At 42.7% G+C, this 23,475-nt stretch overlaps 1 protein-coding gene across 20 annotated transcripts in view; it reads left to right on the top strand.

Moving 5' to 3' along the window:
• Positions 1-23,475, top strand: part of TENM3 (teneurin transmembrane protein 3) — a 1,278,657-nt gene that overhangs the window by 1,151,723 nt on the left and 103,459 nt on the right. For 19 of the 20 annotated variants that reach the window (XM_067022810.1, XM_067022809.1, XM_067022808.1 and 16 more), the window contains 5 exons: positions 4,677-4,887; positions 5,327-5,428; positions 5,621-5,815; positions 6,898-7,098; positions 13,558-13,743. In XM_067022810.1, coding sequence (XP_066878911.1) covers positions 4,677-4,887; positions 5,327-5,428; positions 5,621-5,815; positions 6,898-7,098; positions 13,558-13,743 — 895 coding nt within the window. The remainder of the gene's footprint in view (positions 1-4,676; positions 4,888-5,326; positions 5,429-5,620; positions 5,816-6,897; positions 7,099-13,557; positions 13,744-23,475) is intronic. The other variant, XM_067022801.1, reaches the window with a different exon arrangement.

The raw sequence follows: 23,475 nt of genomic DNA, 5'->3' as shown, positions 1-23,475 counted from the left end.
GCATGTCACGCTTTGGTGTATTCATTTTTCTGATTTAACGTTTTTCATATCTACGTTGTTAAAGTAATTCCTTTAATGTTTACATGTCAAATTCCTCTTATTGTGTACGGGGGTCCAATTTTAAGTTTTAGATGACAAATGCATTGGACTCTAGTTCACGTTATAGGTGACACTGACTAAGATGCAATAACCAGATTTTCTTAAGGGGAAGAGTGGCCCTTTCTGACTTTAGTTCTAGCAGATAGATTGCATTTAGAGAGCAGTAGTCCAGCGAAATAGGAAAAAAAAAAATTTTTTTCCATTGGAATCACATACATGATTAAATTATTTTTGTATAACTCAAGAAACATACCTCTAAACTAAGTACAATAGCGAGCTTGTAACCTATAAATTCCAAAAATTAATTTCAGAAAAAATTCTCTAATGCATTGGGCACTTTAAAGGTTTATTTAAAGATTTCGGGTTGGGCTTCCCTGGTGGCGCAGTGGTTGAGAATCCGCCTGCCGATGCAGGAGACACGGGTTCGTGCCCTGGTCCGGGAAGATCCCACATGCCGCGGAGCAACTAAGCCCGTGAGCCATGGCCGCTAGGCCTGCGTGTCCGGAGCCTGTGCTCCGCAACGGGAGAGGCCACAACAGTGAGAGGCCCGCATACCGCAAAAAAAAAAAAAAATAAATAAATAAAAAAAAAAAATAAAGATTTCGGGTTGACTTATTGGAGGTTATATATACCATATAAGACTAGGGAATAAAAGGTGTTAGTTTCAGGTTTTCTTTTAATTCTTCTGGTATTTAAACACAATATCCGTGATGTCCACTTTTCTTTTCTCCCACAATGTATGTGTTTAAGTAGGTTGTGCATTTTCTTAAGCTGCACAGTTATTAGAGCTCCTTCCTGCGGTGTATTCAGCGTCTGCAGAGCAGACAACTGCTTCTGAGCTCAGTGCTTAAACATGAAATATGCTATAAAACAGCCCAAGTTGAACATTTCTCTGTTTCTGGGGAACGTTAAATCAATCAACCGGAAATAATTAAAATGGGCCAACCATTCAGAATGATCACTTGAGTTTTGAAAGTTTTTGTGACCCTTTGTCAAACTGTCCATACGATTGTTACCAAGGAATCAATTGACTTTCTTCTCCCTGATGCTCAGTTCATTCTCCTGGGCAGTTAGAAGCCTAAGGAAGCAAGTTAACGCCGTTAACTTGTTAATAGTGAATAACAGTTAATAGTGTACGGTATCCTTTACGTGCATCTGCATGAAGGCTAGTTTAGAATGGGAGTCAGAAAGCTGGCTTCTCGAGCACACACCCCTGCCGCTTTCTGACCTTGAGACCTTGCACGACTCTAACTAACTTGTGACTCAGTGTCTGTCTGTAAAATGAAGGCGTTGCATCAGGTGATCTTTAAAATCACTCCCTCCTCTATGTCAATGATTTACAGCAAGACTCTACCATCACCAAAGAGTTGATTTAAGAGCGCAGTTAGGTATTCATAGATTCTGCGTTCTCATCATTTTAATAACTGAAATGAGTTAAGAATATGGAAAATCTGTTCAGAAACGAACCACCAAGGTACCTTTATCAGGTGTAAGCTTTGTCGCATGATTGCTCCTCCAAAGTCGTGAGACTGAATCTTGTCCTAAAAATAGCATAAGATTCTAAGACGTGCTGCGCAAAAAAATCCCGAGGAATCTTATGAATAGGTATTACAGAGCAAAACTCTCAGATTTGCCCGTAGTGATTACTTTACACCCTGAGAACAAAGGTTATTAAATTTCTACTCCACAGTGTGTTTCCTTTTCGTGGAGATAGCTTCAGGGTGCGATAGGGGACGTGTCTTTAGGTATCTGAGCGCCCTCCTGAAGTTGTGTGTGCAATGCCCCCCCACCCCGAGGGGCCTCGAACTGGGTAGGTACTCAACAACCATCAGCTACCCCCCACCACCCAGCCTCACCTTACTGTTCACACTGTGATGACAAACAATGATCCCTATGATAAAGGTGACAATTAATAGGGCTTGAGAGACCTATTAAAATTCAAAATTTCCTCCCATCCACTTTTTCAGTTACTGTGTTTATGTTAGGGGAAAAAAGTTTATGTGCAATGGGACCATAAAAAGAAACTTTTTCTGGTCTTTTTGCCATGCTAATGCAAGTATTTAAATCTGATGAGAAAATGAATGGCTCATTTGAGGCAGAGGCACCTTTGAAACGTGCTGAATGAATTTCCTCTGATAATTTCGGAACAGAATCCCAGTGAAATTTTGCAGTTCAGATACCCACACCAGTCATTATTTGCATCCTCATAAGATGTAAATGAAAAAAAGTGTTTGAATGCTAATCACGTCGTGGCTTTTTTGTATATTTCTCACAGCCAAATGACGTTATAATGCAGTTTGACTACACCAAACAATAACAAAAAATGCTTTTAAATTTAAATTTAAAATTTAGTATGTCGGAAGCTGAATTCGATATTCTAAATTATGTCCAATAGTAACAGTAAGAGGTCTGTTTACAGTGGCAATGTATTTAACTGTGATTCTTAGAATCCCAACAACTGATTTTTTCTTCAATTTGATTGTATTAAGGGATTCATTATAAATAACCTTTCCTTAAATAGATGTCTGATGAAATTCCATTTAAGCAATCTATCAGAAAGTAGAATATTGATGATTCACATGTGTAGTGCTTTAGCATTAATGATTTATATTTATAGTGCTGTAGTGTACTTTTCACCATAAATACATACCTCAGGAATAAAATGAAACTGAGTAAGAGTCTATAGACACTGAGTGATTCTACTTTTAAGAAACTATTGTCTAACAAGTTTACTGAAACTGTGTTGGAAAGTGTTTGCAGTGTCTTCCAAATTCACTGAATTATCTCTGGCTACAAAATTTTACCCCACTGTTACCAGTCACGTTCCATTTTTTTTCTTATTTATTTATTTATCTATTTATTTATGGCTGTGTTGGGTCTTCGTTGCTGCGCGCGGGCTTTCTCTAGTTGTGGCGAGCGGGGGCTACTCTTCGTTGCGGTGCGCGGGCTTCTCATTGCGGTGGCTTCTCTTGTTGCGGAGCACGGGCTCTAGGCGCGCAGGCTCAGTGGTTGCGGCTCGCAGGCTCAGTAGGTGTGGCGCACGGGCTTAGTTGCTCCGCGGCACGTGGGATCTTCCTGGACCAGGGATCAAACCCGTGTCCCCTGCATCGGCAGGCAGATTCTTAACCACTGCGCCACCAGGGAAGTCCCCATATTTTTTAAAATTATTTTCAAATTCTCCAGTTACATTCTTCCAGCTACCCAATGTTCATGATTAATCTTGATTAAACAAAAATTAAGTTTAATGATGATTGGCTTCATGATCATAGTTGGGCCAGCCGTCCCTTCAGAATTCCAACACTGTTTAGTTTTTCAGACTTTTGATCAAAGATGTAAAGGCATCTTGTTATATGTTTTTGATGTCACCGCAACTAAGTCAAAATCCATGGCCTTCCCCATGGCGCTCGGGATGGTTACATCAGGGTCACAGAGAGGGGTGGAGCGGGGTAACGGGAACAGCCCGCGCTTCGGAGCAAAGCGCACTGGGGTTCACGTACCGCCCGCACCGCTGACCAGGTAGCTGACCCTGCTCGAGCTTCTCCAGCTTCAGATTCCTGCATCTTTGAAGAGTGAGCATTAATGCCTTCCTAGAAGTGTTGCTAGGAGGATTAAAAATAACCCTGGCACAGAGTAAGTATTCAGTAGCAGTGGTTCCTACTTGAGTATTAAAGAGGAGAAGATCTTATGAGATCATCTAATTGTCTGACTGAAATAGAGCTGCTGGCTCTGCGATAGTATAGGTTTATGGTTGTGTCCTCAAACTGACTAAACTCACAAACGTAAACAAAATCCTTTTCATAATTTTATTGAAGTATAGTTGCTTGACAATGTTGTGTTCATTTCTGCTGTACATCAAAGTTATACATATAGGGCTTCCCTGGTGGCGCAGTGGTTGAGAGTCCGCCTACCAATGCAGGGGACACGGGTTCGCGCCCCGGTCCGGGAGGATCCCACGTGCCGTGGAGCGGCTGAGCCCGTGAGCCGTGGCCGCTGAGCCTGCGCGTCCGGAGCCTGTGCTCCGCAACGGGAGAGGCCACGGCGGTGAGAGGCCCGCGTACCACCAAAAAAAAAAAAAAAAAAAAAAAAAAAAAGTTATACATATATATTCTTTTTCATATTCGTTTCCCTTACGGTTTATTACAGGATACTGAATATAGCTCCACAGCAGGACCTTGTTGTTGATCCATCCTGTATATAATAGTTTGCACCTGCTGACCCCAAACTCCCAGTCTATCCCTCCCCCAACCCCCCTCCCCCTCTAGGCCACCACCAGTCTGTTCTGTAAACTCACAAACCTTTTATCAGTCAGAAGAATTAAATAAGTTTGGAGACCGTATTGCGCATCAAGGGAAGAAAGGGTCCGTGATGTTGAAATTCAGTAGTGGTATTTGGTGTGCAGTGGGTGATCTCCATCACCCCTGTAAATGCAGTGCCTAGAAGACCTGTCTATCAGGGACTCTCTTCTACCATCGTGTGTATTAGAGCAAAGGAGAAAAGTTCGGAAAGGAAAGAGAGGAGCAGCCACAACCGGACCGTGTCCGGCTACTAAACAGTTCTCCCTGTCCTCATATTCCCAGTACGACTTTGTGGAACTGCTGGATGGCAGCAGGCTGATAGCACGAGAGCAGCGGAACCTGCTTGAGTCCGAGAGAGCCGGGCGACAGGCGAGGTCCGTCAGCCTCCACGAGGCCGGCTTCATTCAGTACCTGGATTCTGGCATCTGGCATCTGGCTTTTTATAATGATGGGAAAAGTGCAGAGCAGGTGTCCTTCAATACCATTGTGATAGGTAAGAACTGTCTTCGAAGCATCCCTTCCGCGCTTCCGGCCTCAACACGGTGTTGCCTAGAAATTCAATTGTCTTCCCCAGTTTGAGTGACCCCTACCCCTAGGATGTTTAAGCCGGGGTAAAAGTGAGAAATATTTTGTAAATTGTTTGTTTATGACTGTGTGACAAACCACGAAGCACTGGAAGACAGTATCATTTGGAAGTAGCTTGGAGGAGGACGGTGCATCACGAAAACGCTTTAAAACGTCTGCATTTGAAATGTCAGTGCTTTGCTTTGCTATTCGAATAATCTGGTATGAATGAATACTTGTGGGGGGCTATGGAGCAAGGCACCCACGCTTCCTTCAAGATGTAGCGAAAATGATCGCAGTGACACAGTTTAGCCTGCACAGGAGGCAGGCTGCACAGCAAGGATTTTGCTGCTTTTTCTTTTCTTCAGAGTCTGTGGTGGAATGCCCCCGAAATTGCCATGGAAATGGAGAGTGTGTTTCTGGAACTTGCCATTGTTTTCCAGGATTTCTAGGTCCGGATTGTTCAAGAGGTATGCGAGTTCGATTCTTTTCTTAAGCCAATATAAATAAGCTGTCGAAACGCGAGCAATTGAGAAAGCTCTCAAGACGGGAAAGGAAGGGGGGGAGAAATGGCATATTGCTTGTTCCAGCGATGTGCCGTTCATGGAGAATCTCGATGGGCAACGTGGCTGTTAATGCGTCTGTCGTGTGTTATTTCACAGCAGCGTGTCCAGTGCTGTGTAGCGGCAACGGCCAGTACTCCAAGGGCCGCTGCCTCTGTTTCAGTGGCTGGAAGGGCACCGAATGTGATGTACCAAATACGCAGTGTATCGACCCGCAGTGCGGGGGTCGTGGGATTTGTATCGTGGGCTCTTGTGCTTGCAACTCCGGATACAAAGGAGAGAACTGTGAAGAAGGTAAACATGTCAACCCTTGCAGGTCTGTCGTTACAGCTTCATAAAGAAACAGCTTATATGTCTAACCCTTAGTTTGGCAGATGAATCTTTCTATATGCCTCCTTCTGAAAGTAATTTTGATTTTGCATTGCTTCATGAACATTTTACCTAATTAAAAAAAAAATACCGAGGAGTCCTTAGCTGTCTCTCAATTGCGTGAATAATTTTTTTTTTTTTTTACTCTGAGAAAGTACACAAACATTTTTGTCTTAGAATCAATGGTGAACCGTTGAATTCTTTTTTTTTTTTTGCAGTTTTTCACCTTGATGCCAGCTTCTAAATCTAGCATTTTGGCATCTCTAGAAAGACAGAATATTGAACATAGTATACTGGTGGAGAAAAATACATCATGGGTTTGTGCCATAACGGTATATAATGTTGATAGTCAAGATGCTGTACTGTAAAGTGCAGTTGAACTGTTTTTTTCAAAAAGCAGAAAAGCACCATTTCCGTTCTTCAGTCAAATGGATTTTATTGATCTCTACACACAAAGTGATGCAATTAAGTCTCTGGAATTAAATTTTCAGGCCATTGAACCTACAAGTGTAAAGTTTTATTGAGTCAAATTGCTAAATTAAATCTCGTCATCTAAAGCGCATTAAAGTGAATTAAGAGAGATGGAGAGTCTGCACCTCATTTATTTCTCAAACATTTGAGGGTCCCATACAGCTGTCAGCATTCAGTGGTTATGGATTAGGTCAGCTGATTCAGATTTTGTTATAGAGAAGCCAATACTTAGTACTGTCTGATTAGGCAGAACGGAAAGCAATCGCCTGAAATCTCCAGAGCAGAAGTGTGTAATTCACTAGAATTACAAATCCTTGCAAGAGTCTCAATTACCTAAATAGCATGATTCTTAATGCTTTATTGTATAAATTCTCTGAATTTTTCAGAAACAAGTTCTTGCAAATAAACGGTGGGTAAACTCTTGAGTATCCAAAGTGTTCAGGTAAATTAGGTTGGGGTGTCGTTCTTTGTTCCATATGTACTTGTGTATATCTTCGAGATTTGGCCGTAAATTTGTCCTCTTTTCTCTCCACTAGCTGATTGTCTAGACCCTGGATGTTCTAATCATGGTGTGTGTATCCATGGGGAATGTCACTGCCATCCAGGATGGGGTGGTAACAGCTGCGAAATACTCAAGACCATGTGCCCAGACCAGTGCTCTGGTCACGGAACATATCTTCAAGAAAGTGGCTCCTGCACTTGTGACCCTAACTGGACGGGCCCGGACTGCTCCAATGGTGAGGTTCATACATGCCATACGGTTGAGCGCTTCATAGTGTTTAGCCGAAGGTTACGACATTTTAATTTTTAAAACACACTTATTATACGTAATATAGATTTTATGAAAGTGAACATTTATAGAAATAAATATTAAAAGTAACGAAATTTGTTATCTTATAACATGGAAAGAAACAGGCTTAGTCAACTTGTCATTAAATTTCTCCTTTAGTATTAATGTAAAGAATAATCTTTCACTTGTGTAAAGCTCTCTTTCTTCTTAACTCTGAAGGCCTGTGTACAGCTTGGAGATTTAAGCACATTATCTCATAAACAGAGAAGCTTCAATTAAAAAATTATGTGACAACAGAAGACTTAATATTATCACAATAAAGAGTAAACATATGTAGATATGGTGTACATAATGGCTCAACACTGAGTTTTTAATTGTAACTGTATGAGTATAATAGAAATGACAGGTAGTAATTTTATTCAGTCAGTCACGTTGTTTCTGAGCACGAGCTCTGTGCGTGGCTTTGTGACAGACGCTAGGGGTAAAAGAGCATCAGTCATTCCCGCCCTGTGGAATACTGGCTTTCAAGTTTTTGACCATGACCTAAATAACCTGTGGTCTTAAATACCGGTTTACATTGTGACCTCATATACATATATGTGCATATACTCACATCACTGAAACAAAAGCTTTAGAAAGGGATACACGCTGACAGTTTCTCCCAAGTCTATTCTACTTTTTTTTAATGCCGGTTGCAACCCTTAAATTAATTCCATGACCCACTCGTTAGTCATACAGTTTGAAAAGATGCTGTTCTAGTCTAGAAGATTACAGTTGAGTTGTGGAGATGAGATAAACACACATGACTTACTTAGAAACCAGTGTATCCCAGTATGATATTCTATTGAGTATTACACGGACTAATGTGCTAAATTCAGTCAATATTTAGATCCTGCCCTGATGCCTACTGCAAGTTTTCAAGGAGATTTTTAACATTTCTTGCCTCCTTTTAAAGATTGCAGTGAGTGTGGAGGTTGAGGGAATATTTTTTCCTAGGGGAACAGTATTAGAGAGTACTTAAGAGCATGGATTCTGAAATCTGATGTTTGGGTTCCTACTCAATCTGTACTACTTGGCGCCTGTAGACCCTCTCGGGAAATTACTGTACGCTTCAGTTTGCTCGTCTATAAAATGGATTTAATCATAAGACATTCTTTCCAGAGGTGCTGCTGCGGGAACTGCTTGAATTGATGCATGTGACGTAAATACTCAGTACGATGCTTAGCCCATAATAAATTCTAAATACAGCCGCCACCACCTTTACTACCACTACCGCTGCTGCTGCCATGACCAAAGACACAACTGTGGGAATATCGTTATATACAGGCGACAAAGTATGTGGAGGTAACACTGAGTTGGGCCCAATTATGAGGAACACGGCTCAGGAACGATGGTTTAGACAATGGAGAATTCACGAACAGTAATTATGCCCGATACGACGAGGACAGTGTTCCAGAACTATCCCCTGGGTCAGACGCCAGGGAGATCAGTGAGACCTGAGGGCTAGAAGCCACCGTGGAGAGCCTTCCCACAAAGGCGAAGGGATGAAGGCACAGTCCCTTGGAGTTAGTGGAGATGAAAAGGATAAGCCGAGGGACGTTTCAAGGCAAAACAGACCGGACTTGCTGAAAAAACAGAACATAAAATAGGGTGAGAAGAGCTGAACGTCTGAGGCAAGGGAGATTGGGGTTGACGTTCATGGCTCTGAAAGAGGCGAAAGTTGGGAAGAGGTGAGAGTCACCGAGTCGGCAGGGCGCAGGCGCGGCACAGCCGGAGGCGAGTGACAGGTAGAGGAGGTGACGGCTTCTGTTTGCACCAACTGAGCAAAAATTAATTAGAAAGCAGGAAAAGAAGAGGAGGATGAATGAGGACAAGAGAAGGAAGAGGATAAACAGAAAGTGGGGGGAGAAGAAGGACAGATTTTATGAGCAGTGTCAGGTAAATAGAAATATCGTGCAGAAGCCTTGGCTTCAGCGAAGGAATCTGTCTACTCTTAACCCTGCCCACGCCTGTTGCCCTCTGAACACCTGTTGTTTGACAGTAAGTGGTTAAGAAACAGGGATTCTGCAGCTGACCTGCCTGGGTTCAGATCTAGGACCGGCTATTTCCTAGCTGTGTGATGTTGGACAAGTTATGTAACTTCTGTGCCTCAGTTTATCTGTAAAATGGGAATAATAATAGTGCTGCCTTATATACAATTGTTGTAAGGAGTCAATGAGTTAGTATGTGAAAAGCACTTATAATAGGGCTTTACGCAGAGTAAGTACTCCGTAAGTGTCAGTCTTTAATAGAAGGCGTGGTGGTGGCACTGGTAATAGGTACGGGGCTCAAGTTCTAAAGGCTAATTGTAGCTCATCGTCCTTAATTCCTCCTCACTTCAGAGGCGCTTCCACATAAAAGTATTGATGGGATATGGTTCCCCAAATGTGAAATTTATGAAATGAAAATGACATCATCTATTAACCTAATGGCATAAACCTAAAGGAAATCTTGCTAGTAGCTAATTAACATGCTTATTTTAAGGGAGGAAAAAAAGACTCATAGTTTTTACAAATCACTCTTTCTTGGCATTTTGAGGAACTAAGGTAACAGGTTTGCTGCCTTATGAGTCAATATCGGCATGAGGGCTTCCCTGGTGGCGCAGTGGTTGAGAGTCCGCCTGCCGATGCGGGGGACGCGGGTTCGAGCCCCGGTCCGGGAAGATCCCACGTGCCGCGGAGCTGCTGGGCCCGTGAGCCGTGGCCGCTGAGCCTGCGCGTCCGGAGCCTGTGCTCCGCAACGGGAGAGGCCACAACGGCGAGAGGCCCGCGTACCGCAAAAAAAAAAAAAAATATATCGGCATGAAAGATTCATGGGCCGCTCTTCACCTATTACATATTGAATCTCGGAAGCCCAAAGTAAAGAAAGTCTTATATAGGCTAATTTGTGCTACTGATGGAAAACTTCTGCCGGACCCATACGTAGATATCCTAGTTAAGGAAAGAGTTTATGAGTTTTCTTCCTGCTCCCTCCCTCTCACGTTTCTTTTTCCTTCTTTCTTTTCTCCCCCTCTCTCGTGCCCTCTCCTCCCTTCCCCTTTTCTCTTTCGTCCGTCCCTCCTTTCCCTCCTCTTGTGGCCATACATTGGTGCAGGCAACCAGGGTTTACAATTGCTTAATATTGCTTCACAGAAATGCCAGTTGATTCAGATAGCTTGGAAAACCAGAGACTGTGGTTAGAAACTGCGAATGCTTGACTGTTAGAGCTGGCAAGGAGTATAGGATACACAAGTAAAAACCCAAATTGGACCCTGCACTACAGAGGGCCTTGAGTGTCTCACCAAAGAGTTTTAAGAAATCAGGGCTTCCCTGGTGGCGCAGTGGTTGAGAGTCCGATGCAGGGGACACGGGTTCGGGCCCCGGTCCGGGAAGATCCCACGTGCCGCGGAGCGGCTGGGCCCGTGAGCCGTGGCCGCTGAGCCTGCGCTCCAGAGCCCGCGAGCCACAACTACTGAAGCCCATGCGCCTAGAGCCCGTGCTCCGCAGCAAGAAAAGCCACCGTGATGAGAAGCCCGCGCACCGCAACAAAGAACAGCCCCTCCTCTCTGCAACTAGAGAATGCCCGCGCGCACCAACAAAGACCCAACGCAGCCAAAAATAAATAAGTAAATAAATAACACAGTAGCTCATTTTGTCCTCCACTTAAAAAATATAATTACAAGAGCAAAATAGGCATTTAGCTCTTTCTTTTGAGTTTTTATTTACATTTCCAGCTTCTATATTAAAGATGTAAAAATCCGATTAAAGTTTATAGATATAATTACTTGTATACAGTTACCTGATTCAGGCCTCTTACACCTCCATCCAACAAGCATAATAATACTCGCTAGAAAATAATACTTGTTTGAAATCTTGTCATTCTAGTTTGTTTCCCCCAGTTATCCAAGTAGGCAAGGAATAATGAAATAGCCCCTTGTTTGTTTTGTATAAAGTTACTTAATACATTACCAGAATTATTTTATAAAGGATGGTTTGCAATTGGTATTAAATAGCTCAAAAGTTAATTTGGTCTTCTTCAGAAAATGGTATTGCTATAAATAGCAAAAAAAAAAAAAAAAAAGGATATAAATGTTAATTGAAAGATTAAATCGGTTGCCAAAATTACATGTCACTGTTTTACATATTTAGACTGATTTTTTTCATGCTGACGTAATTATTTTGCTAGTTGAAAATCTAATCTTACCTGTGGACAAAATGACCACTTAGACATCATGAGTGAGGGTCTTCGTCCTATTCATCTGTAAATCCCTGATGCAAAATACACACTTAACACATGCTAAACTCTCAACATAGAGAGTTGAATAATGAACACAGTATGCTTCTTTGGGAGAAAGTAATTAAGCACAGAAAAAAACTTCATTAAGCTTTACTATTAGCTGCCAAAAGACAGAAAACTTACTTAAAGATCTCAAATACGCATATAGTCATCCTGTGAAAACATCTGGGTTCACGTGCCTCCAATCTGTCTGCACATTCTCATTGCAAGTTTACAAAAACACCGTTGTTAATTTCCATTTGTGACTTAAAAGTTTACTTGCAGTAGAATTTGGAATTTCTAACCTATTGATTCCTAAAGCAAAACACTTTACCAGCTGCCTCTTTTGTTGTTGTGGAAATGACCTTCAGAGATCTAAATTCAATAGGAGAGTAGATTTTACATCTGAAGAAACATTTGGTTAAGCTGCTGAAAGAGGAGAAATGAATTATTTCCATCAGAAAGTTTATAGGTTTGAGAGCAACAGAGGTTTCCTCTCTCTTCAGCAGCAGTTTGTCCATTAATTAGCCCTTCAATTCCACTTCAATTAAATTAACTCTAATTAATAAGTTCATTATAAAGATTGACGCACCTTGCTCAAAGCAAGTGTGCTAAACGCTGCGAAACACCTTCACCCTAATGAAAAATTGATTCGATTGAATAAAAAAGGGAACGTCAGAAAGAAACCTTGCTCTTCTGGAGCTGAGGTGACGTTCTGTTCCTCTGAAGTTAATCAAACCATCTTGGATCTTTTAATCAAAAATTTAATTCAAAGGAGATAGAAAATGTGGCATGAAAAAAACCACATACCACTCTCCTCCAGTTCATAGTCTTGGCTCTTGTTTATAAGAAGTGTTACAACTCTCACTGAGCCTGGATGTGGTGTCTAAAAGTCTGCAGCCCTGTGAATTCCAGTGTCTGAGAAATGTTTTATTTGGTCAATGAATGGGGAACATGTGACCAGGTGACTACATAAACAGTGACTATTTCTTAATTTTTAAATTCAGCTGTAGTCGTTTTCTTTGTCAGAAACGATCTCAGGTTTTTACTGTTGAAAGAAAACCAAAACTAAACAGTAGTCTTCCAATCTTGAGAAAAAAGTTCATTTTATTTAACTTTATATGTGAAGAGTGAAAAATAAAATACCCCTCAACGTTCTGTCTGTGTCTCTCAACTGGTCCTAGTCAAATAAAGCTTCTAAGAAAGTTTTTTAAGAAAAAAATTATTTCAGACGCCTGAATTCTATTTTAACAACCTAACCTGTTGTTACCGTTCGTAAAGTCCTTTGGTCACTTGTGCCCTTTTCAGTAATTCTAGGAATTGAAAATCCTTGCTTTGCAAATGCCAGAGCCGGCAGTTCTGTATATTATTAAACCGGTTTTCTACCATTGTTTTGCTTAGCAACTTTTCTCTGTCAACAGTACAAATATACTTAATAGGAAAAACAACAGCTGCTTTTATTGAACCAGCACGTCTCTGTGTCAGGAGCAAGCTAACGTGCATACTAAAGTAGATTCTTTTTTTTTTTTTTTTTTACCCTTTTTTAAAATAAAAGATTCTTTTCAGTGGAAGTTTCTGCATATTTTAAAAATTTAAACCATAGATTAAAAATAACCCCTTTTCAGTTTTTGCTCTATGGGTGAAACCTAGCTCCTGTTAGATACTCGACATATACAGACACTGAACTATTTCGTAAATTTTATATCAGTTTGATGTATGTGTGCCTGTGTTCCTGGCTGTCGAAAGATACTCTTGGAAACAGGTATGTGTGCGTACATAGTTTCCTCTCCTTATGAATCATTTGTTGTGTTTTGTTAGTAGCGTGTGTAAGCACATATATAATACAGAAACTTGTTTATAACGTAACTATCATGTGCATTTTACGCCCAATCGTGGCAGCATATACAATGGAACAAATAAAGCAAACTACGTCTATCGCTCCTAGCCCTCGATGCTGCCATCTACTTAGGTAAAAGCTTTCGTATGTTGCTCAGCGACTTCGTTCTTCACCTTGTTCACGCGTGAGTTTGAGACGAAGCGCCTCTCCCTCGCTCCCCGTCTCACTCGCCGCGGCTCTCCTCTCCTGCCCGGCTTCCTCTTTTTCTCCCCCCAGAGATCTGTTCCGCGGACTGCGGCTCGCACGGCGTCTGCATGGGGGGCGCCTGCCGCTGTGAAGAAGGCTGGACGGGCCCAGCGTGCAGTCAGAGAGCCTGCCACCCGCGCTGCGCCGAGCACGGCACCTGCAGGGACGGCAAGTGTGAATGCAGCCAGGGCTGGAACGGCGAGCACTGCACCATCGGTAGGCCGGCCGCGCCCCGCCCCGTCCGCGTGCGCCCCGCCCCCTCCGCGTGCGCCCCGCCCCCTCCGCGTGCGCTCCGCCCCGCCCCGCGTGCGCCCCGCCCCGCCTCCTCTGCGGGCGCCTTGTGAGCTTCCCCGCGGCTGCTTCTCACCTCGGGAAAGCGCTCCCCCCCCCCCCCGCGTTAGCGTTTCCTCTCCTGTCTTCAGAAGGAGTGACCGCTAAAGAAGGGTCTCGGGTCCCAAGGGCGGCCCAGTTCTTTTTAGAACCGCTGTCTCAAGTATAAGTGTAAGAACGTTCTGTGCGTGGTGCTGGGGGACGGCCGCGGAGACTGACTCGCGTAAGGCCGATTTCTTACAGATGGGCTCTCCTTGAATGTGCCTGTGCCGTGTTCCATACTGCCACCGTGTAACGGCAGTATTATTTACTTTAAAGAAGAGATTCCCAGTATGCAGCCGTTGGGGCTCCTGTAGATTACAGAACACACATCTTAGCACCTGTCCGTCTCTTTGAGTCTCTGAAAGGAGGTTGGAGGTTTTATGACTTTATCCTGTAGCACCATGAGGAAGAAAATAGAATAAAATACACCAATCTAGTTTTTCCTCAACAGATTTATATGCTTAACACTTCACGATGATGTTCTAGCACATCTGTTGGTTAAATAAGACAATCATATAGGTGTTTAAGATCAAAATCTTAGTATATAAATGGTATTTAGCTTGGATACAAAAGCACCCAGAACATACATACTAGTTCCATATTTTCAAGGTCTTCAGTGCCTTTGCTTTCACCGTTTGAGTCACTGAAATGAAAACGTCTATTTAAAGAAAATACAACAGAAGTAAGTAATACAGTGTTACCTCACTTCATGGAAAATGTCCACTATGAATTAGAAATGGCACAGTCCTACGAAAATCTCATAATTTGAGGAATGGTGTTCCTCCACATTTATGTCTGTAGGGTAAAATTTGACAAAGCTCTTGGTGGAGTCTTGATATCATAAAGTATTTCTTCTTCCGATGCATCTCTACGTTTACGTACTTCACTTTAAAAAAAAAAAAAAAAAAACGCATTGGTTAGCCAAGACTTTTTTTCACAGGAAAATTGAAATCACTTACATTTTATAAGCTGTCACAAATGGTACATGCAGAATTTCCAGGACGGCTCTTTTCAGATCATCTGTTTCAGGGGTCCCACTATCACACACACACCCCGACGTGTGGTGATCGCTGGAAGGCCCCTCTCGGCACAGTTGTGGTCAGGGCTATAGACGTTTCCAGAAGGGGAAGGACTCATCAGGTGGTGTCTTCAGGAATCCACGTCCAGGTTTTCCAGGCTCCTTCTCTCCCACCAGGAGAGGTCACAAGAACCATGCCCCTTTCTCCAGCAGGGAAATGCAGCAACATATGTGCAGTGTTTCCGCCCGTTTGAGGTCGAGAGTTAAAAGATTTTTATTGGGGCTGCTCAACGAGGTAGCCTCTGTCAGCCACAGCCATCAACATTCCAGACTCTCCAAAGAAGAGCAGATGTTTAGTGCTGCAGGTGCGCAAAATAACCTCATCAGTGTAGGGAACATCCACCTTTCCAGATGGCGGCCAAGGGCCAGCCCTGCGGACGTCTGAAGATCAGGCCTTTATGTTAACTCTTACCTGTGAAACATACCTACGGTGTCACCTGTTGAAGGTGAGCTACTGCCAACAACTGGGGAGCCTGTAGTCCTACTGGGGTAAACAGCAGGCGAGCGCATGCAAGGCACTTGCGGCGGCGTGTGCGCAGGCCCTGCCTCTGACCCGGATGTGGCTCTCCCCTCCTCTCCTCTTAGCCGGAGGCTCCGCAGGGCGGTGACTGCCTGGTGTTCGCGTGGGCCGCGCCTGGGAGCTGCTGCAGCAAAGGCAGGAAACGGTTGGCAGTCGCGATTTGCGTATTTTCTGCGGAGACGCAGAGGGCAGTGTCATATCCCTGTGACCAAACGGCATCATGCTGCAGTCCCAGGGTGCACGCACCCCAGAGGCAGGGCAGGAACAACGCGCCTCTAAACGTACGCCATCGCAGTGCGTGACCCCAGCACCCCCATCCTAAGTGAACTGATTCTGGCTAGAGGGAAAATGTTACATGCTTGACTATTTGTAGCCTGGGAAGTACAACCCACACTTGTATATATAGCTTGGAAGACGAGGAGGTGTACTATAAAGTCATCTGCGAGCAGATGTAACTTGCCAACCAGCAGTCACCAAACACATCATTCTCTGCGTGTCCTCATTGACCTTGGTAATATTACATGGTTAGTTTCCCATGGAGGAGCTGTTCTTGAACAACTTTCCAGTTGTCTGGGAACAAACGGGATTTTTGTTTGTAGCAGGTCCTTTTATTATAATTTAACGTGTCTTGCTGCGGTTGTTAGTAATTCCGTTTTCTATTGTTTCATTTTATTTTGTTGCTTTTATACTCTTTATGAGTCACAGCGTGGAAGTAAAGGACCTGTGTCATTTAAAAATAAATCTTTGAAGTGAACCGTTTAAAAGATGTAGAGAACCTTTAAATCATTGTTTGCTCTTTTGTCCTCTCAGAAGTAGTTATTCCAAGTTCTTGCCTGCAAAGATCCAGTTGCCTTTCCCTGTCTATTTCCTACCTGCGTGTATGTCCACAGTGAAATCTCAGGGGTCCTTTAAAAGGAGGCCTTTGTGAGCCACTGATTAAACAGCCCAGGAAACTACGGTATGTTTTCTCATTCAGGAGAGTTACTGTTCTGTGCATTTCCTCTCAATTTCAGCAGTTGGGCATCTGGCTGAAAGGAGCTTTCACTCTATGAAAGAATGCTCATAAATCAGCAAGATTTTTTTCCTTTCTCCATATTATGTGCCATCTCATTGAATACAAACAGGGAGGTTAATTGAAAGAGAGATGGAGGAGAAATTAAACAGTTAGAAGCAAACAAAAGTTTCCGATAGAAAGCAGAGAAGATTCTTCATTAGTCATGTTACTGTCTTCATAAAGTGTTCATGCTTTCATAAAACCATAGGCATTTTGAGAGTAAAATAGGTTACGAGTTTAGAATATTCACTGAGCACCCAACTACCGGAAGGGATCCATCCTGATATTTTTATTAGCGTGTTTATACTTTCCTCTCCTTATGACCCGGGAAGGGATCCATCCTGATATTTTTATTAGCGTGTTTATACTTTCCTCTCCTTATGACCCCGGAAGGGATCCATCCTGATATTTTTATTAGCGTGTTTATACTTTCCTCTCCTTATGAGTCGCGTATTCAGAAAATTTGGCATATTCGTCCTCAGGTTTGTTGTCTCAAGTCCTTCTTGTTTTTTGAGTTAGACTTTGACTAGTGATGTACACAGATAAAAAAAATGAAAAAAGGGAAATCCACTTGTAGCAATACTATGGTTAAAATGAATATTTCTCCCTTCCTCCCCCAAACCCACTTACGATTGTTGGACCTTTTCATTAATAAGGAGAAGTTACATGATTGAACCACACCCAATAAGCACCAGCCATGATTACTGACATGGTTTAACGCTACCACCGCCGGTATAGATGCTCAGCGAGCATGATGTCGCCCTTTGTAAGCGAACACTGCGCGATTGGCCAAATGACTATCATATACTCACGCTCCTGTCTTTGTTTTTCATGAGATCGGAAAGACAGAAGGACATTTAGAGGATCCAGAAGCTAGTTTAAAAATATTAAATATAAGTGAGTGGTTTCTAAATAATAGTTGACATAATTAGAATGTTGTTGTGGCATTTCTGTATGGAAAAGCTTAAACAGTTCTGTACTGTGAGAGCTGTGGTGGTTCAAGGTCCGATCTCTGAACTGGGAGATACTGGCCTAATTCAGTAAGCTCAGCATTTGTAATGTATTTAACTGGAACCGGGATCTGTAAACACGCAAAGGCAACTCAGTTGGTTTGGCTCTCTCTTTTCTTCTTGCTTAGGAAGAGAGGGGCCAGTTATCTGATTGGCCTGTGTTTGGAATTAATGGGGCACAGAAGCAACGGAAATATCACGCCAGCGTCTACTGAGCACATGTTGGGAGGCAGAATCTGTAAAAGTGCAACGCTAACTAAATATCCTTGGCAGTGATAAATCCTGAGTACCAAATTTTGAGTATTATTAACCCGTACCTTCTCCAGGAAATATTCTTTTTAGCAATTGCTGGAGAAAAGTTGCCCCTACAAGCATCTATTTGTACTGGAGAGCAGGGGAGGCTGTAGATGAGACGGTGACCCCAGGGGTGGGGAAGAGGGAGATTGACTAACAGCTGCTTGTTATCTGTGTGGAGCGTTGTTACGGAGGTGAGGAAGGCTCGGATCTCTGTCTGTGGATGGCGAATCCTCTTCTGGAGGCTGATCGGCATTTCCCATTTCCCCACAGACACAAATGGAGAAAACGGGCTTCAGTTGTTTAAAAGTTGGTTGGACATAATGAAGAACCTTAGGTTGGAAACATATTTAAATCCTGGAACGAGATCCCAAAGAAAGTTTCGAATCTCCATTCCAATAAGTATTAGCAACATCGTAATTATTTAGGTGTGAAACGTTGGGAGTCGCTTTTTGTTTTGTTTTTTTCCCTTTCTGTTCGTTAGAGGACTGCTTTTAGGAGAGGAGTGTTTCTTATCTTCTTTGCCTCCTCTTGAGCAGTGTCCTAATCCGATGGCCCCTTGAGGACTCGTGATATTTGAGAATGTGTTGATAATTTCTGCTTAATTGAAAAATTACTAGATTTAAGCATGGGGTTCCCTTTTTATTCTCAATTTCATTTAACTTCCATTTTTATTTTTCCTGTGGCATTTGTGTGCCTCGGTTACATTTCATTGAACTTATGCATTTTGAATCCGTTAAGCAACTCTTGATCATCTCACCTGTCGTAATTGAACACTACTTCTTCATGAAAGTCACTGTAACATAATAAGAAAAAGCATGGGCTTTGAAATTGTAAAGAACGTATGTTTCCCAACCAGTTCTATGATTTGTTCACTTAGAACGTCTGTCTTAATTGTTCTTAGTCTCAGTTGTTGTTTTCTGGCTCCAGTGTAAAATGGCTATAATCATACCTATCATGTGAGATTTTGAAGCAGAGTATCTCATGTGTAAGAGCTTTTGGAATTTGAATCTTTGCTACATCATTTACGTGGTGTGTGGCCGTGTGCAAATAGTTTAGCCTCTCTGGGTTTGTTTTCTCCTAGACGGGTATTATGTGCCTCAGATTTGTCAGGATCCAATGAAATGCTAGAATGTAAGTCACTTATTAAAGTGACTTACACTGTTCACTAGAGTTTTTATTTTGTTGTTGAGTATAAGTGAGTCAAACTGTAACCCAGACAACGTTTTGGGTGCTGAAATGTTTTTTTTTTTTTTAAAGGTAAAACAAAGTGGCTCTCCAACGAATTTGCTTTAAGGAGTTAATGTAATTTCCATTTCATTGTTATAAAGTGAGACCTAGTCTCCCACTGACTACGGCTTAACAAGAGGTTAATATGTTTGGGATGGCAGTTTTAAAATCACGGTGGTGAAAGACAGGTGGAGTCTATTGTGATATTCTTCTTCTCCTTATGTCTCAAACACAGAGTCGTTTATTGAGCTACATTGATTTTCCTATACTTTCAGGCAGTTCAAATGGAAATTTGGCCTAGGGGAAATCCTTATTCCTTTTAAGCTACAAAAGACTGGCTGTTTGTTTTTCTTCTAATTCCTTAGCACATTGGGCAACAAGATCATTAATAATCACGAAGACGTGCTTTGTTTGTTCAGACAAAAGTTCCGTGTAGTCCTCAGCACGCCTCTAATAAAAGCCACCACCGTTGCTCTGGGCTTAGGGGTGCTGGAGATGAGAAATTGAAAATGAAATACACACAGCTGGGGAAGTCATCGGTTAAACAGGTTAAAAAAGAGATCAGAATTGTACCAGTGTGGATATGGCTTAGACTTGGTATTCTAATTCTTACCTCGGGATAATGGTGAAAGAATAGTATTTTAGTGGTTAAATTAAAAAAATAAGTGACATTTTTGGAAAAAAAAAGACCTCTCCGATAATATACTTCAGAGATTACAAGATCGATACTCATTGTGACTTTTGTACTGCTCTCAAATTGGGAATCATATTCATAATAATATAGACTTTGGAAATTCGAAGACTACCTTCTTCCATTTTAAACTTTATGATTCCCCCCTTAACAAGTGCTTACAGGGTACCACATTACACCCACAAATGATAGCTATAGGAGGCATTTGGCTTCACACCTGTCAGCGTCGTGTATTAACAGTAGTTACGAAAGGGGTCTCTAGTGCCACCTGTCAGGGTCGCTGATAGCGCCGTTGACGTATTTACTGTGAAACTGGTGAAGCTTAAGCATCAGGGCCCCTCACTTGCACAGGCCCCTTCTAGGGTCTTACAAGGGGACCATGGATTTATATGGTCGTATGTTGCAAGTCATTTAGGACCTTGGTCTCTTCCCACTCCCAGCGTCTCTCCCTCACGCTTTTCCTTGTGTACGCTGGCATTGGGGTGGCTGTAGGCTCTTTGAGGATTCAGCTGAGGACAACTAGACCTGGGGATGCGTTTAGTTTCGTTTAGTTGGATACATTTGTGAGGTGTGAGATCGTTGCCATCTGTGATGGTTGAGTGCTGGCCGTACGGGGCTATTCCTGCCACCCACTGCCTCACCTGGTGACCATCCAAGTACAGGGTCAGAGATGATAGGGAAATGTGAATTTGTCCTATGGAGCCCCGCACCAGAGGAAAATAAGTAGTGGAGCGGAAATGAGGTTTGAAACGTGTGGAAACTGAAGCCCGTCTCTGGAAGATTCTTCGTGTCGTCAGGTATGTTGTAAAATGCCCAATCCAAATGGGAGTTTTCTCTCGTCAGCAATATATTTGGTGATGGAACTTATACAGTTATAAACGTGCCCGCCCTAATTTTCTCTTTTGATGATTATTTCTTTTTTGAGGAATTTATCAGAATTCTTGTATCTTTAAGGCATGGAGCTATAGCAGTGCTGCAACACTGAGCTCATCAGTGTGTGAAGTCACATGCGTGGTGCACCCCAGGGTACCACAGAATCATATGAACGTGCCAGGAGGAGATTCAGGGCTTGTATGACATGAAATACTGATGCTGGTGACGACGTTATCAGACTCATGATATTCTGGGATGCCATCACAGCAAAGTGGCTGATGAATGTCACCCGTTCACAGAGCATTTAAGCCTAGTTTATTACACCATAAAGTCTTCCCAAATTTGGCAGTCATGACCCAAATTTGCATAACATTACTAATAACAAATGTTGAAGCCAAATGAAACTTTCTAAATGATCAGTAATGAGAACCATATTAAACAATCACATTGAAAAAAGACTGAATTATCCATTCTCTCTATAAAAAATATTATAAAACCATTGTCTTATAAGGAGGCAAAGTAAATGTAGCCCAGAAATTATAGAAAAAAAGTGTTTATTAGAGACATGTCAGGCACTTAATAATAAAAATTGTTCTGCGATTTTTTTATGATGTTTGTGGTGTTTATCAGCTTAAAAACTATGATTTATCGTGATTTCTTACCTTATTCTAAGTAATGACTCAATTTGTACCTAATTTCATATTTATAATTTGGGATTCTTTTTCTTAAAGAGAGCCCCCCGATTTGTATAATTTCAGACCCCACAGAGGCTGGACCTGCCTGTGTTCCAAACTCTATTACTTGACAGCCGTGTGATTTGGGGAAAATCACTTAAACTCTCAGTGCCTCGGTTTGCCCGTCTCCAAAGTGGGAATGAAAATAGTACCTCCTGGGATTGATGAGAGGGTTGACGGCCCAGAACATGTAGAAGGGCACTTGGAACAGTATCTGGCACAAAGCAAACACCATAGGGCTGCTACTTATTGTTCCTGTTGCTAGAGTATTTGGACTGAAATTAATGAAAAAGTTCACTGTGGCTGGTTCTTCCCTACTGAGTCTTATCCTAAGGCAGCGGAATTAGCCAGCAGGAAAACAAGAGTGCATGCTGGTGCCAAGAACAGCTTCTCTCCTCCACTTCCCGACACACTAAGTCCACACTAATGTGGACAGAGGTGCCTCGTGATCTGTCATACAGGGTGGAAGGTGCGTCGTCAGAATGCAGTAGGCATAGAGTTTAGCGGGAGGAAATTCCCCTTAGCTGACTTGGTTGGCCGTGAAAATCCAGACAGGCTAAATATCCTCCCATGAAGTGTGCAAAAAAGGAGAACTTCTTAAGATCCTTCCTGCTCTGCAGTCCCAGTGACTAAGTAATTTCGTGGGACCGAGAGGCTAGCAATTCCTAAGAGAACTGTGCAAGACCCCCTTCAGAGCTCACGGAGAATCACTCACGTCCTGAAAACCAGGCTGATTTTTAGATGTCGATTTCTTCCTTTGAGATTACATTTGCATCCATTTGGGGCCTCTCAATATTATTTTTTTTCCTTTGAGTCTGATTTATTCAGTTAACAGTTTCATATACAGTGCTTGCTCCTCTGTAATCCCCTCAGAATTTTTTTGTTTGTTTGTTTGTTTGTTTTTTTAACGAGGTCGCTTAATCGCCTCTCTTTTGAAAATGCAGAGCTAGTTTCTCTGGCCTTTCTGAATAATGGAGGCCCTGTTTTGTTAGGCTGTCAGGCCTCTCTCTACAGGGTTTCAGGAGTTTTTAAACAACCACAGATAGTGTTTATTTCACTGGTCAATGTCACCATGTTCCATTTGGTTTCATTTTTATGAAGAAGTGTTTGGATAATGAGAGGCATGTTGGGACTTCCCTGGTGGCGCAGTGGTTAAGAATCCACCTGCCGACGCAAGGGACATGGGTTTGAGCCCCGGTCCGGGAAGATCCCACGTGCCGCGGAGCGGCCGAGCCCGTGCACCACAGCTACTGAGCCTGCGCTCAGGATGTGCTTGTGTTAGTTTGTTTTTCTTTACATGAACCAGTTTCAGCATCAAAGGACACGAAGCCGGTGGGTTCCATTAGCTGCAGCCCAGCATTGCCAGCAATGGCAGATCTGCACTTAGAGCTAAAGTAGTAATTCCATTCAGTGGTCAGTAACCTTTGAGAGAGAGAGGAGTCAACAAAGAACAAATCCACTGGCCCAAATTTGAAACTTTAGTAAGTTTGACTGTTTCCATCATATATTAAGCCATAATACAGCATGTCCAAGTTTTTTTGGTTTTTTATCAATTATTTATTTATTTTTGGCTGCGTTCGGTCTTCATTGTGGTGCGCGGGCTTCTCATTGCAGTGGCTTGTTGTGGAGCACAGGCTCGAGGCGGGCAGGCTTCAGTAGTTGTGACACGTGGGCTCAGTACTTGTGGTCCACAGGCTCTAGAGCGCAGACTCAGTAGTTGTGGCGCACGGGCTTAGTTGCTCCGCGGCATGTGGGATCTTCCCGGGCCAGGGATCGAACCTTTGTCCCCTGCATTGACCGGCGGATTCTTATCCACTGCGCCCTAGGGAAGTCCCCGTCCAAGTTCTTGAATCACTCTGAATCTCTACTAACTTTGACAATCCATATCCTCTAAAGCTTCAGAGTGGTTACTAGTTTTGACTCGTCTTTCTGGGAAGTGCCTTGCAACCTTAACTTTGCAGCACCCCGTCCTCCCTTCATTTGTGTCTGCACAAGTCCCATCGTGTCCCAAGAGCCTCATTAGAATTACATTCTCAAATCAAACAAATCCTGGGGAGAGTTGGAATTAGAATCTTCACATAACTTTTGCACC

Source organism: Kogia breviceps, chromosome 20, assembly GCF_026419965.1.
Source record: "Kogia breviceps isolate mKogBre1 chromosome 20, mKogBre1 haplotype 1, whole genome shotgun sequence".
In the NCBI taxonomy this organism is placed as follows: domain Eukaryota; kingdom Metazoa; phylum Chordata; class Mammalia; order Artiodactyla; family Physeteridae; genus Kogia; species Kogia breviceps.
Note: the sequence above shows the minus strand (reverse complement) of the source record. Positions and strands in the feature narration are given on the sequence as shown.